Source organism: Schistocerca nitens, chromosome 6 (genome assembly GCF_023898315.1).
Source record: "Schistocerca nitens isolate TAMUIC-IGC-003100 chromosome 6, iqSchNite1.1, whole genome shotgun sequence".
Classification (NCBI taxonomy): Eukaryota; Metazoa; Arthropoda; class Insecta; order Orthoptera; family Acrididae; genus Schistocerca; species Schistocerca nitens.
The window spans coordinates 85,451,801-85,467,469 of NC_064619.1; the positions used below are offsets into that span (position 1 = coordinate 85,451,801).

Here is a 15,669-nt window from a genome sequence, read left to right on the forward strand (position 1 = left end):
GGAACTGTCATAAATTTAAGAACATAGACATTCATAAATTTTGCCTAGAACAGCATATGGAAGCATGTGCAACAGAATTAGAATTTCACAAAAAATCCTTCATAATATTAAGTGTATATCGAGCACCTGCAGGTAACTTTAATCTGTTTGTCAACCACCTTGAAGCTGTACTGGCCCATTTAACAACCAAAAACAAAGAAATAGTGGTTGCTGGTGATTTCAATGTAGATTTCCTTAAAGACTCTCCCAATAAGAACTTGTTTGAGTTAGTAACACTATCATTCAACTTAATTCCCACAGTAAAGTTCCCCACTAGGATAGCCACTTGCTCACAAACAGCCATTGATAATATCTTTATAGAAAAGTCCAATGAACAAAATTATATTACAAAACCAATAGTCAATGGCCTCTCAGACCATGACATGCAGTTCCTTCTGTTAAATGTTAATACTGAACAGGATATAAAATCTGTTAAATCTGAGCTCAAAAGGGTAATCAGTAAGCCAAAAATTGATTATTTTAGGACACTCCTCAGAGACATTCACTGGACTGATGTTTACAGCGTTCATGCCATGAATGAAAAATATAACATTTTTGCTAATAAAGTGCTTACCTTATTCGAACACTGCTTTCCCCCAAAACTTACCAAGGTTAGAGCAAAGTCTACAAAGAAGCCATGGATTACTCGAGGAATAGGGGTATCTTGTAAAACAAAAAGAAAACTGTATCTGTCACTCCGAAACATTTCCAATGTTGATGCTATAGCACATTATAAGAAATACTGCAAAATATTAAAGACTGGAATACGGATGTCAAAGCAAATATATTACAAGGAAAAGATAGTCATATCAGATAACAAAATAAAGACAATATGGGATATAGTGAAGGAGGAGACCGGTAGAACCAGGCATGAAGAGGAACAAATAGCATTAAGAGTAAATGATACATTGGTGACAGATGTGTATAGTGTTGCAGAACTTTTTAACAAACATTTTATAACTGTTACTGACAAGATGGGGTTGTCAGGTTTGGTAGATGCTGCTATGGATTACCTTAGACCAGACATTTCAAGTAACTTCCTTAATATGAATTTGACCCTCACTACCCCAACAGAAATAATGTCCATCATAAAATCTTTAAAATCGAAAACATCTAGTGGGTATGATGAAATATCAACAAAGTTAATTAAAGAATGTGATTCTGAGCTAAGTAACATATTAAGCTATCTGTGTAACCAGTCGTTTATTAGTGGAATATTTCCTGAATGGCTGAAATATGCTGAAGTTAAGCCACTGTTTAAGAAGGGAGATAAAGAAATAGCATCAAATTTCCGTCCAATTCCACTGTTGCCAGCATTCTCAAAAATTTTCGAAAAAGTAATGTACAGTCGTCTTTATAACCATCTTATCTCAAATAACATACTGTCAAAGTCACAGTTTGGATTTCTAAAAGGTTCTGATATTGAGAAGGCTATCTACACTTACAGTGAAAATGTGCTTAATTCATTAGACAAAAAATTGCAGGCAACTGGTATATTTTGTGATCTGTCAAAGGCATTTGACTGTGTAAATCACAATATCCTTTTAAGTAAACTAGAATATTATAGTATAACAGGAAATGCTGCAAAATGGTTCAAATCTTATATCTCTGGCAGGAAACAAAGGGTGTTATTAGGAAAGAGACATGTATCAAGCTATCAGGCCTCATCCAACTGGGAACTAATTACATGTGGGGTCCCACAAGGTTCCATTTTTGGGCCCTTACTATTTCTTGTGTATATCAATGACCTTTCATCAGTAACATTACCAGATGCCAAGTTTGTTTTGTTTGCCGATGACACAAACATTGCAATAAATAGCAAGTCAAATGTAGTCTTAGAAAGATCAGCCAATAAAATATTTGTGGACATTAATCACTGGTTCCTAGCCAATTCTTTGTCACTAAACTTTGAAAAAACACACTACATGCAGTTCAGAACTTGTAAGGGGTGTCCCAAGAATATATGTCTAACATACGATGACAAGAAGATAGAAGAAGTGGACAGTGTTAAATTCTTGGGATTACAGCTTGATAATAAATTCAACTGGGAGGAGCACACCACAGAACTGCTGAAGCGTCTTAACAAATCTCTGTTTGCAATGCGAATTTTGTCAGACATAGGGGATATAAAAATGAAAAAGCTGGCATACTATGCTTACTTTCATTCCATAATGTCATATGGGATTATTTTTTGGGGTAATTCATCAAGCCAAGCTAAAGTTTTCCGGGCACAAAAACGTGCAGTGAGAGTTATATGTGGTGTGAACTCAAGAACATCCTGCAGAAGCCTGTTTAGGGAACTAGGGATACTAACTACTGCTTCCCAATATATTTATTCCTTAATGAAATTTGTCATTAAAAATATATCACTTTTTCAAACCAACAGCTCAATTCATGGAATCAATACTAGAAATAAGAATAATCTTCACAAGGATTTAAAGTCACTTAGTCTTGTACAAAAAGGTGTGCATTATTCAGGAACACACATTTTCAATAACTTGCCAGCAGCCATAAAAATCTTAACAACCAATGAAATTCAGTTTAAGAGAAGCCTAAAGGATTTATTGGTGGCCAACTCCTTCTACTCCATTGATGAATTTCTTAGTAAAACCAACTGATTTGTATATAAGTACAACATAACTTCTGCACAATTTCAGTGCAGTAATGTGTTCATTGAAAATTTGTGTGTGTGTGTGTGTGTGTGTGTGTGTGTGTGTGTGTGTGTGTGTGTGTGTGTGTGTGTGTGTGTTAGTATAATCTAACTTCTACACCATTTCAGTGCAGTAATGTGTTCATTGTAAATAAGTATTACAGTAGTTGTATTACCTTATAAATAAATAAAAAACTTTTTTATTTTAAATTCAGTGCATTAGTATTTGTAAAATTATTCTTAGTGTTCATTAAAAAATGACGATCATTCCACTTGGGACCTGTGGAATGGTACATTAGCTTATTTGTCTTAATTGTAAATATTTGTCATGTATTGTTGTTTTTCTGACATGTTCCACATCCTGGAGGACCTCCTCACTACGGATCAATTGGAATGAAAGTAAATCTAATCTAATCTAATCTAATCTAATTTTTGCCTCAAATGACACTGACCCTGTATTACATCAGTTTAGGGTGAGTTTATATCTAATTTCCATATAGATAGCAGAGATGCTGAGTCACAGATAGGCACAACAAAAAGACTATCACAAATAAAGCTTTCGGCCAGTAAGGCGTTCATCAAAAAAAAAAAAAAAACACACACACACACACACACACAAACACAAATGCAAATCACACACACACTGCAGTCTCAGGCAACTGAAGCTACACTGCGAGGAGCAGCACCAGTGCATGATGGGAGTGGCGAGTGGGTGGGAGTAAGGAGGAGGCTGGGATGGGGAGGGGGAGGGATAGTAGGGTAAGGGTGGCAGACAGTGCAGTGCTGCTGGGGAACACACAGGGACGAGTTGGAGAGAGGGTAAGGCAGCTATGTACAGTCAGAAGATTAGACTGAAGGCAGGGGAGAGGTGGGAAGGGGGGGAGGGGTTTTGGAAAAGGATGAAGTAAAAAGACTGGGTGTGATGGCAGAATGAGGACTGTGTAGTGCTGGAACAGGAACATGGAAAGGGATGGATGGGTGATGACAATGACTAATGAAGGTTGAGGTCAGGAGGATTACTGGAATATAGGATATATTGCAGGGAAAGTTCCCACCTGCACAATTCAAAAAAGCTGGTATTGGTGAAAAGGATCAATATGACACAGGCTGTGAAGCAGTCACTGACATGAAGGATGTCATGTTTTTCAGCATGCTCAGCAACAGGGTGATCAACTTGTTTCTTGGCCACAGTTTGTCGGTGGCCATAGATGCGGACAGACAGCTTGTTCGTTGTCCTGCCCACATAGAATGCAACACAGTGGTTGCAACTTAGATGGTAGATCATGTGACTTGTTTCACGAATAGCCCTGCCTTTAATGGAAAAGTGATGTTTGTGACCGGACTGGAGTAGGTAGTGGTGGGAGGATGTATGAGACAGGTCTTGCATCTAGGTCTATTACAGGAGCTTGTCATTGCAGATGTGATGACCAATGGTGGCTAGGCTGTATGGAAGGGGCTTCTCGGTATGGAACAGGTGGCAACTGTTGAAGTGGAGGTATTGCTGGTGGTTAGTAAGTTTGACATGGATGGAGGTACTGACGTAGCCACCTTTGAGGTGGAGGTCAACTTCTAGCAAGGTGTTTTGTTGGGTTGTGTAGGACCAAGTGAAGCAAATGGGGGAGAAGTAGTTGAGGTTCTGGAGGAATGTGGACAGGATGTCCTCACCCTCAATCCAGATAGCAAAGATGTCATCAATGAATTTGAACCCAGTGAGGTGTTTAGGACTCTGGGTGTTTAGGAAGGATTCCTGTAGATGGCCAATGACTAGGTTGGCATATGATGGTGCCATGTGGGTGCCCATAGCTCCAACCCAGATTTGTTTGTAGGTAATGCTTTCAAAGGAGAAGTACTTGTGGGTGAGGGTATAGTTAGTCATGGTGACTAAGAAGGAGGTTGTTGCTAGTGTTCAGTAGTGGTAAGGCCATGGGCATTAGGGATGTTAGTGTAAAGGAAGGTGTCATCAATAGTGATGAGCATTGCACCATGTGGTAAAGGGACTGGAAGTGTGGAGAGTCAGTGGAGGAAATGGTCGGTATCTTTCATATAGGAGGGTAGATTCCAGGTAATAGGTTAATGCTGTTGGTTTATGAGAGCAGAGATTCTCACAGTGGGGGCACAGTAACTTGCCACAATGGGGCATCCTGGATGGTTTGGTTTATGGACTTTAGGAAGCATGTAGAAGATAGGAGTGTAGGGAGTGGTAGGGGTGAGGAGAGAGATGGACTCCAGGGAAAGGTTCTGGGATGGGTCTAAGGGTTTGAGGGGAGACTGGAGATCCTGCTGGATTTCTGGAATGAGTTCACTGTGGCAAGACTTGTAGGTGGCTGTATGTGACAGTCAGCAGAGCCCTTCTGCCAGATAACCCTTGCAGTTCAAAACAATAGTGGTGGAGCCTTTGTGCACAGGTAGGATTGAAAGGTAGGCATCAATTTTTAGATGGTGGACCACAGTTCTTACTGCGGATGTAAGGTTAGTTTGCATGTTGAGGGATTTGGGGAATGATGGTGAGGCAAGGTTCGCGTTAAGAAATTCTAGAAAGTTAACGGGGCTTGTTTTGAGGGCTGAGGGTGGATCACAGTTGGATGGAGGAGTGAACTGAGTTAGACAGGGTTCAATATTGGTCTTTGGTTGAGTTGGAGTGGTAGGGTTGGTGGCAAAAAAGCGTTTTCACTGTAGGGACCTGGAGAAGGAGAGAAGGTCTTTAACAAGTCTTGGATGATGTAATTTGGGAGTGGGGCTAAAGGTGAGGCCTTTGGAAAGGACTGGTATTTCTGTGGAGCTAAGGCTTCTGGAGGAAAGGTTCATGACTGTGTTTCAGGTCTGTTCAGGCTCTGGACTCTGTGTGGTGGTGGGAGGGAGTTTTGGAAAGTTTAGTACGGGTAGTAGGTCTGCGAGATATGGTTTGTCCTCTATGGGGAGACATGGGGGAGGTTTGGAGGTTGTTGCAGCAGTGGTGGACAATGGTACTCCAAGGCAGGAGAAGGAAGTGAGCAGGGTGGAGAGTCTTTAAGGTGGCTATGTGCATGTTACTCTAATTTCTGGAAGGTAAGAGTTTCGATGTGTGCTATGGGTTTCAGGAATTTGGGACTGCTTGGCAGGGGAATTTTGTGGATCAAGAGAACGTACTGCAAGGAGGTTTGGGCTTGGTAGATATGGCTTTGCAGGACTATGTTGGTGAGAGCTAAGGATTGACAGAATCTGAACAGGTGGAGGTCATTGCAGAAGAAGGGGTGGCAGCCGGAGATGGATAATTTGGTATTAAGGCCATTTGGGGGGGATTCTATGAGACAGGCAACAACACAGGAACAGTAAATGGGGCTGGAAGGAGCAAGGATTAGGGGTTTTTTGAATGAAGAGAAACAAAATACATGACATTCTTAAACTAACCTTAACCCCTGAACAAATCATAATACAAAAGTCAGTAGTGCCAGCATTATGTAAGGGCCATAAAAAAACCACAAAGTTTCATAATTTTGCCTTGAATTAACTTATCAAAGTACACTGAGCTATGGAATACTAGTTAATGAGTAATTATGCAAAAATAGTATTGAAAAAAATCATTAACAATAAATCAAACCTCACTGAAAAAGTTTTCATTAAAGTTGTTAATTGACCTTTATAACTAGAACAGAGTCCATAACCAGCAAGGATCCAAAACTTGCAGCAAAAACTTCTGTCAAAAATTTGATGTAACCTATAAACCGAGAACAGAGTCCACACTATCAAGTGCCCAAAGCTTGCTGCACAAGCTGATATTGAAATCTTCACTTAAACCATATGGCTAAAATGAAATGCCCAATACCAGGAAACCAAAACTGCTACAGAAACTGATATCAGTGTTTTCACTTGATCGATGTAGCTAGAATGAAGACCACAATACCAAGAAACCAAACTCCAAAAGTTAGATGTATGGGCCACAATTTTTGTCTCATTGTAATCCATAGCATGACCAGTGGAAATACAATGTTGGGAGATGGCACACTTACAAGGCTGAAGAAGGTGAGTATGCCGCTGATGTTCTACAATGTCTAACTTTTGGAGTTCTATTATTAATGAATCCTTGGAAATACAGCTGTCTGACAATGAGTCTCTTATTAATCGTAATGGCGGTTACCAGTTGAATTCGGAATGGAATCCACTTGTCAAAAAACTTCGTGTCCTCTGTAGCTGGCTTAGTTCTGTGATGGAACCATGTGAATACAATCAAATTGATATCAATGCAGCGAGTTTTCACCACAGAGGGCGTGCGGTGCAGCAGAATCGAATGCACTCAAGTAGCGCACGCGCAACGCCAAGTGAATCCACCACGCATGTGCTGGAGGGGCCTTAAATACCAGAGCTCAGGGAGTTTTCACCAGTTTCACGTGAAGATGGCCAGAAGACTCTGCCCCAAAATATTGTGGCAGGAAGTTGCAAACATCCGGCAGTTCACACAAAATTTTGTGGAACAAAAAGACTGCAGTTTTCTCTTTTTCATTACTGTCATCATTGAGATAGACAGACATATATTGAGAAGTAGCTGATGGAATAATTTAGTGGTAGATGAATACAATTTTCTGTATTTCTCAACATTGGGTGCAAATTATATATTTAAAATTTTACACACTATAAATACATATGCGACTGGAACTTTCACTGGTCATCATTTCCACAAAATCCATGCAAACATTGTAGACTTTTATAAGCATACATATTCATAAAAAGTACAGCATTCATCAATCCGAGGATTGTTTTGAACACCACAGTTGTTAGACATGGTCCTGTTAAAGGTAGTGCACCGCTGCCTTTCTCCACCCTCCAAACTGACTCACCCAGCCAGTTATGAGGGGAGGGTAGGGGGTGGGGGGTGGGGGGGACCTACAGTTCAAGATGGGCTCCAAATGTCAGTGTGGCTTGGCCTTTTTCACATCAACTAACATTGGCAGAGGTTCAAGAAGTGACACGCGACAGATAAAAATCCTAGAACTATCTGGCAACCACATGAACTGACAACTTACAACTGGTACCAAAATAAACTTTTAGTTTTGATGTGTAAGTTCAAATTTACCACAAGTTTCTGTTTTCACTCATTATCAAGGTACAGTCTTGTGAAATTAGGTTAATGTTTTCAAAACACCCCTTATATTAACAATTAAAAAAATAATCAGTTTTTGAAAGTATAATATAATTGGAGCGATAAAAAATCTATTCACCAAGTGACTGTAGGACACAAACACGTATAAAACTTCAGGAATTGGGCAAGCTTTTGGAGCCACTGATTTCAAAAGCTTGTACATTTCCTTAGCTTTATTTGTATTTTCTTCTGTCACTGCTTATTGAGTAGATGTTTTTATCTATTCAATTATATTTTATTTATATTAGCTATACATACATATGCATTTTTGTTAAGTTCAAATTAATCCACAATTTTAACTGTTTCAGTTTCAAAAACTGGTACTGCCGTTCCACTGCAAAGTGAAAAAGCAAAATAGTCTTCTTCCTGCCTCTGGAGCTGTAGTTCTAAGATTGCAGCCGCTTGGTATTGCTGCTAGAGCAGCTGCTCCATCTCAAGCTTACCTGTTAAGGAGGCAGCTGTTTCAAAGTCTGCAGCATCCTTCAGCTCTACAGGAACTGAAAGGATAATCACACACATTTAATTACAGAGCTTCAGATTATAACAATTAGACTAAGCTATATTTGACAGCTATTACATTTTCAATTGCTTTTAATAACAATCAGGAATGACTCATAATTAAAGGCTCCGAAAGATATATTAAAACATTTTTCAAAAATGTATTACAAAATATAAATTATCAGGAATCATTTCAAATATTTTCCACATGGATGTAAACGATGACTGTCAAATTTTTTAGAATATTTAAATTGATCGATGTTTTTCAAATAGGTAATAGTCTTAAGGCAGCACCTTGAAATGCCAGTTAACTCCATTTAGCTAAGGTTTGGGAAATGGCTTCTGTGAAATACAGGTCTTATGGGCCTCTAGAAGGCTCAACTCCATGAATCTAAGGGAGTCATCAGCTTGCCTACATTTTCATGTTTTACTATTTACATTGACTGGGAATCAACAGCATGGCTTGAACCTACATTTTCATATCCTTGTTTCTGTACCTCTTATTCTTATTTTATGTGTCATTAATCACTGTTTAATATTAGTGCTTTGATATTGTTTAAGATACTTTTTTTCTGGTACTGGAAATTTGTCTACTGTAGTAGAGGCATGCTAAGTTTGTAACCATCTCACCAGGATGCACTAGTACACAGCAACTATTTCACCATCTACCATGACTTTCATTAATGATTACATGCAACACAAGTATGAACATGTATTGTTACTTTCACATGCCATCAAGTTCCTTGCTTGCTAACAGTATTTGATGATGGTTTGGAATAGATGACTCCGTGTTGGAATCAGATGTGAATTTCTCAATCTTCACTATCAGGTGTAGAATTGTAGGGTTCCCCTTAATAGGACAGGCATACAATAGATGCAGGAAGCGATTACTAGGGTAGCGGATTATATGTGGTGTTGACATGTTTTTTTGTTAGAGACACCACCCTCGGGATCAGTGGCGAACTGGCTGTCAAAATTGAAGTTACATTGTGCACAGTTTTCTCAGATAATGCTTCTCCTTGCAGATCAGATACAGAAATGGTTAATATGGTATTAGTAAACCACAGGAGCATGCAGTGCCCCAGAGTTAGTATCGCTTATTGAAGGTTATAATGCCCAGATAGTATCTGGAACATAAAGCTGGTTAAAGCCAGATGAGAATAGCAATGCAATCCCAAGTTCATGTTGGAATATTTATCATAAGGATAGGCTAGTTGTCCATCATGGCACCATATTTACTGCAGTCAATAGTTCGATAATATCTGGTGAGGTTATCACAGATCCAGAATATGAATTAATCTGTGTGAAGTTAAGCCTCGATCAGTGAGATGTTGTAATCGATACTTTTATAAATGCCTGGGTGAGGGGGCTGTAGCGCTATAGAGCACTTCGGAAAGACAGCAACTATGACTATGGGTTTTACAAGGAATGACGAACTGCAGAGTAACTGAGTAGTCAGCATCAAATATTCAATGATGAGGATGAAATCAATCAATCTCTTTATTCATCCATTAACAATATACATTGTATGGATGTAGTTAATTAAAATATAATTTCTTATATTTCATTTGTTTCAAAAGCTTGAATAATAAATACAAATATTTTATATCAGTATATATCAATAATATTACTTTTCCATGTTCAGATATTCTTCAATGTTATAAAAACTATGTGTTAGTAAAAATAGTTTAAGATCAACCTAAAATTTATGAAATTCTTTAATTTTCTTTATTGTAGCAGGCAGTGCACTATAAAGTATTTTGGGCTGGTAGTTCACACTTTTTTGGTAGAGCGCTCCCTTGTGGGTGTCTCTGTGATAATCATCTCTGTTCCTTGTTTCATGGTTATGAACCTGATTATTTAATGTTGAAAATTTCTGGTGAGTTTTCAGAAAGCAGACACATTTGTAGATGTATAAGCTAGGAAGAGACATTATTTTAAATTCTTTAAATATTTCCCTGCATGACACTCTACAAGGGACCACTTTCATTATTCAAATAGCTCTTTTTTGAAGTTTGGAAGCCTGTTTTGCCATGCCTGTATTTTTCCAGAAGATCACACCATATCTAAGCAAACTGTTCATATAAGTGTAATAGGCACACACCAATGATTCAGTGTTGCAACAGTCCTATAGCATTCTTAGCACACAGCAGCATTTACTTAGTATTTTATTCAAAATTTCTAGATACTTTTTCCCATCTCAAGTGCTCATCCACCCATTTACCTAGGCGTTTTGTGTATGGAGCTTGTGCAATAACATAGTTCACTAACTCAGCTTTTACTCTTCCTCTAGCTTTACTTTTAATATTACTGAAATTCATCAATACCGTTTTATCCTTATTTATGATCAAAGCATTATCACTAAACCATTTTCCTGTCTCATTTACTGTCCTAGAGACACTCTGCTGTACATTGTCCTTGATATATCCTTTTACAAAAATGCTAGTGTCATTAGCAAACATCACCTTTTCTGCAACTGTCATATGGTTTGGCAAATTTTTTATGTACACCAAGAACAAAAGAGGGCCTAACACGGAACCCTGGGGCACTCCATAGCCAGTTTTTTTGAAATCTGAAAGATACTCTTTCCCTTCATAATGTATTTGTTCTATCATATTTTCACAAGTTGGTACTTTTATGTTTTTGTTGTTTGAATTGCACAGACTTTAAATTAGGTTCGGTGCTATGTTCACATAATGTTCGTTGAATATATTAACTATCTGTTGAGCACCTTCTATCACTTTACCCTCACTTTTAATTTTGAAATTATGGGTCTTGGTTTTACATTTTCCTATGCTATTGTTTATAACCTCCCAAATCGATTTTGATTTATTCTTCCCTTGTCAATGTATGAACCATTGCTTAGCCTTTTTGCTGCCTGTAAAACTTTCCTATAGACCCTTCTATATTTCCTACAATGTGGTTTTATTGTGATACTTATTTTAGCATGTTTGCCTAGGTTTCTAAGGGTGATTGTTAATTTTTTATCCCTTGTGTTACCCGTGTGTTTGTCTTCTCACTAACTTAAATTCTTTTTAGCGGGAATGCTACATCATAGCAATATTTATAATCAGTAAGAAAACTGTAAGACTTTTTGTCTACATCATCAGTTTCTTCTATGCCCCAGTGCACCCTTTTTAGCATACTATTAAAAACCCTTATGTTGTTTGCATTAATAAATCTTCTTTGTACATATTTTTCAGGGACTGCATTTCTTATTTTTCTCATTCCTTGTCATTTTTAAAGTCTTATGCTGAGAAAAGCCTGTATCTACTACTTCAATATTGTACTCACATTGCGTGGAACACAAAAGGAAAATATTGAAAAGCATTGTTCAATATGCCTTGGACAAGTATGTTCCACACAAGGCCTTAATTAACCCTTTCATGGTTGTTGGGACACATATGTCCCACTATTTACGGACATGATTTTAAACACTGCTAAGTGAGTTGCATACTTCTGCATAGTGCTGTCATCTGTTGGCAGCCCTTCTGAACTTGGAAAAAAAATTGAAGCATTGAAGGCTGTGACTGTTGAAATGGGCTGCCGCATGGTTTTCATGCCGTAACTATTGGTTCTTGTGTCTCGAGATGGTTTTCGCCCGTTTCTTTCTGCTAAAATGGCTTTCGTAATTTTCTTGCTACTAAAACTGTCTGAAGTAACTATTTTTGCTAGTTTATGTTCCTTACATATTTACAGACAATAACTGTGTTTTCTAAAACTCATTTTTCAGTGCATTTACAATTAGCAGGACGTATGTATCCCTGTGATCATTGTGTGGCTCTATATTGCCTCTATGTTGCGATCCTGTAGTTCTCTTATTTCATACAAAAACAGTTTTTCTGTATATTTTTGTGCTAATGAAAGCACAGTGTGTGGTTTACAACAGTTACCTATAATTTTTATTACAGGCACTGTGAGACAGCGAATCCTGGATTTTTATTTTCACTGCCAGATAACCCAGAAAACTCAGAAATTTAAGCTGATGACGATGATATTTGCAAAGATATTTCATTTTGTATTTGTTTATCTGCTCCAAGCATCTCATTACAAACGTGGACAGGCAGTCTTATAGAACAGATTGGTACCAATGTTGTATTAAATCCTGATTCGTTGATAGATGAAAACAACTGAAGTGAATTGTGAATAAAATGATGAAAGTGCTGAATCTACAGATACTGATTGGGATGATGATGTAACACAGTTTGAAGGACTAAATTTACCTTCAGTTCTTGAACCAAAATCAACAACAAACGTCACTTTGACAGACAATGAATTTGTGTATTTTGACCAATTATTTGATGATTCTACGATATAGCAGATCTGCTTTCAAACAAATCTGTATGCTGAACAGAAGAATAGTGCACTATGGAAAGAGCTCACAATTCAGGAAATTGTGGCATCTCTGACGCGAAATGACACTCCTTCGATTATTCTCTTTGGCTTTGCATTCTGTTCTTGTTCACTTGTGCTGTGTTTGACATCCATTTCTGTATTCGCTCAGTTCAGTGCCAAAATAAATCTTAATTCTTACTCTAAAAGTGTGTTATTACAGTTCTACACCATGTATAACCCACAGTGGTGACCACATCTTCAACATTGTGCTTTCGGGAATTCGTTTTTGCTTACTTTCATCAGTAATAGACGAAGTGTGTTGGCCCGCATTGTCTTGAAAACAATGGATCTACCAGTGTCGTTTTGTGCAAGTGTGTCACACCCTAGCAATTGTGTTTGTGTTTTTAATAGTGTTCCTAATGTACAGTTGGTTAAAAGTGAACGATTTTCTGGCCCCTGCCATGACAGTGACCACTTAACTGTTGCCAGCCCAACATGACCACTGTCAAATGCTAACACGCAGCGGGGCCTGCCACCTGGACGGTGCATGCCACTCACCGACATAGTGATTCATGTGAAGGACTTTGTGTTTCACCCTTTGGTTAAGCAGTTGCCTTCTGGCTGGTTCGATGTGCAGATGCAGTTCGAGAGCTGTACACTCTGAAAGCTCATATTCCTGGGCTCACACATTCTTACTTGTCTGACGTAATTGCACCCTCCAAACGTCCCCCCCCCCCCCCCCCCCTGCACAGTGTCTCAGTGACACTGGTCGCCTCAGCCACGCTGGTTGGTGTGACCATCACTCCATTGTCACATCAAGATTGCTTTCCGCCCACTCCTACACTCCCGTAACGGCACCGGCCATTTCTTCCTTGCCGGTTTCAGGATCAGCCCCCCCTTGGCTGTTACGTAACCGCCTTCCACCCGCTGTTATACTGGCACCGGCCATTACGACTGCGCATTGCCTGCCTCCAGGCCTGCAGTGGGATACATTGTGCTGCCAGTTGCGCCGGCCCACGCCTCTTTGTGTGCTGCTTGCAGCTCCCCCCCCCCCCCCCCCCCCATGCAGACCTCGGGCGACGCATTGCCCACCGCTACTGCACTCCTGGCGTCGGGGGCTCCCTCAACCTCCGACATGGATCTGCGCCTGCCTGTGCTACATCAACAAGTGTTACGCAGCAGATTTCCTAAGCTGCCTGGGGGATTACCTTGGCTGCCTCTCTGCAGAACTGCTCCTGTCAACACAGCCTCCCCCTATGTCGAGCTGCACCTTTGCTGCTGTTGGTTCCATGCAGATGCAGTTGGACCTACAGGACGCACCTGCCCCTCTTCACAGGATCCTTCACATCGCATGGCCTTCGCACGTTGCCCCCCATCGCCATCTCCTGCCGAGGTCCCGCCCACATCACTCCGGCCCGGCTCGGACGTTCATGTCCCCGCTTCGCGAGATCACTCACTTTCCGTGGCTACTGCACCGCGTGCACAGCTGCTGTTACCTACTGGCAACACTTTGTATATGCCATCCCGGCATTCCAAGGTCAGTCCACTGCCGCCGCTCGTGCCCCCCCCTCCCCCTTTGCCCCACCATGCGTGCCTCTCTTTGCGGGTCTTGGCAATCAGCCACAGCACCTGCCACCGAATCCAAACCATGGATGGCCCTCCCATACTCCCATACGTCACAAAGTTCGATGTCTGAACATTACAAAATTGTTGTGAGCAAAAGAGATAGTTCAGGATTTACTGGATTCAGGTGTGCTCCAACCTTCTGACAGCAACTAGTCCTCTCCCATTCACCTGGTGCCTAAGAAAGACGGTTCACTCTGCATGCGCGGCGACTACAGTTCCCTTAATGCTAGTACTATTACAGACAACTATCTGATTCCTCATATACGGGATTTCACACAGTTACTGCATGACTCGAAGCTCTTTTCTGTATTGGACTGTTCGAAGGCATATCACCAAATTCTGAGGCATGCGACATTCCAAAAACGGCAATCATTACACCTTTCGACCTTTTTGAATACTGTTTCATGCCATATGGTTTAAAACTGCTGCACAGATGTGGCAACGTTGCATTGATTCGATTTTGCTGCCACTTCCTTTCGATTTTGCCTATTTGGATGACGTACTTATCTTTTCCTCGTGTGTGGAGGAACACAAATTTCACCTTGACGAAGTTTGTGTGGCTCTTGCAGCCAATGGCGCGGTTATTAACGATGACAAATTGCAGCTCTGTTCCAAATCTGTTACTTTCTATGGCCATTCTGTCTCGGCTGACGGCCTCCGCCCTACTGACTCACGAATCGCAAACATCCTCGCTCTCCCTCTCCATGAGGATTACGCACAACTACGCTGTTTCCTATGGATGGTGAACTTTTATTGGCGACATATACCTCGGGCTGCCTCCGTCCAGTCAGCTCTAACTGACGCCCTCTCCGGCAAAAATACAATCGTAAAGTGTAAAATGGACTGGACGACGCCCATGCTGGATGCTTTCAACAATTTGAAATTGGCCATCGCGCAGGCTATCACTCTCACGCTCCCCAACCCCGAGGTGCGGATTTCTATCACTACCGATGCTAGCGAGTTGGCGGTAGATGCTGTCATCCGACAACACACTGCAGACTCAACACAGCTGCTGCATTTTTTCTCAAAAAAGCTTATGAGGAGTCAATGTAAATGGTTGGTCTTTGACTGTTGGCTCCTCATGGTTTATGAGGCAGTCAAACATTACAGGAGTGACGTCGAAGGACACGCTTTCACAATCTATTCTGATCATAAACCTCTTGTTGACGTTATCTGCAACCCGGTGAAAGATCTCCCACCGCACTGCTTCCGGCACGAGGACTTTATTTGCGAACATTCTTTGGACGCTTGTTACATCTGGGGTGCAGAAAACATAGTTGCCGACTACCTCTTCTGCATTTTGATGATCTCTACCCCATTGACCTTAGAGGAACTAGTGCAGCTTCAGGCCAAAGATGCAGACACACGAAGTCTGCTCTCGGACTATGGTTCTTCACTCATCATCAAA

General features: G+C 40.4%; 1 protein-coding gene across 2 annotated transcripts in view; it reads right to left on the bottom strand.

Annotated features, from left to right (window-relative positions):
* LOC126263657 (synaptic vesicle glycoprotein 2A-like) overlaps positions 1 to 15,669 on the bottom strand; it is a 232,581-nt gene that overhangs the window by 178,261 nt on the left and 38,651 nt on the right. The window contains exon 2 of one of the 2 annotated variants that reach the window (XM_049960763.1): positions 8,246 to 8,299. The exons of the other annotated variant lie outside the window; for it this stretch is intronic. Coding sequence (XP_049816720.1) covers positions 8,246 to 8,299 — 54 coding nt within the window. The remainder of the gene's footprint in view (positions 1 to 8,245; positions 8,300 to 15,669) is intronic. 2 annotated transcript variants of the gene reach the window in all.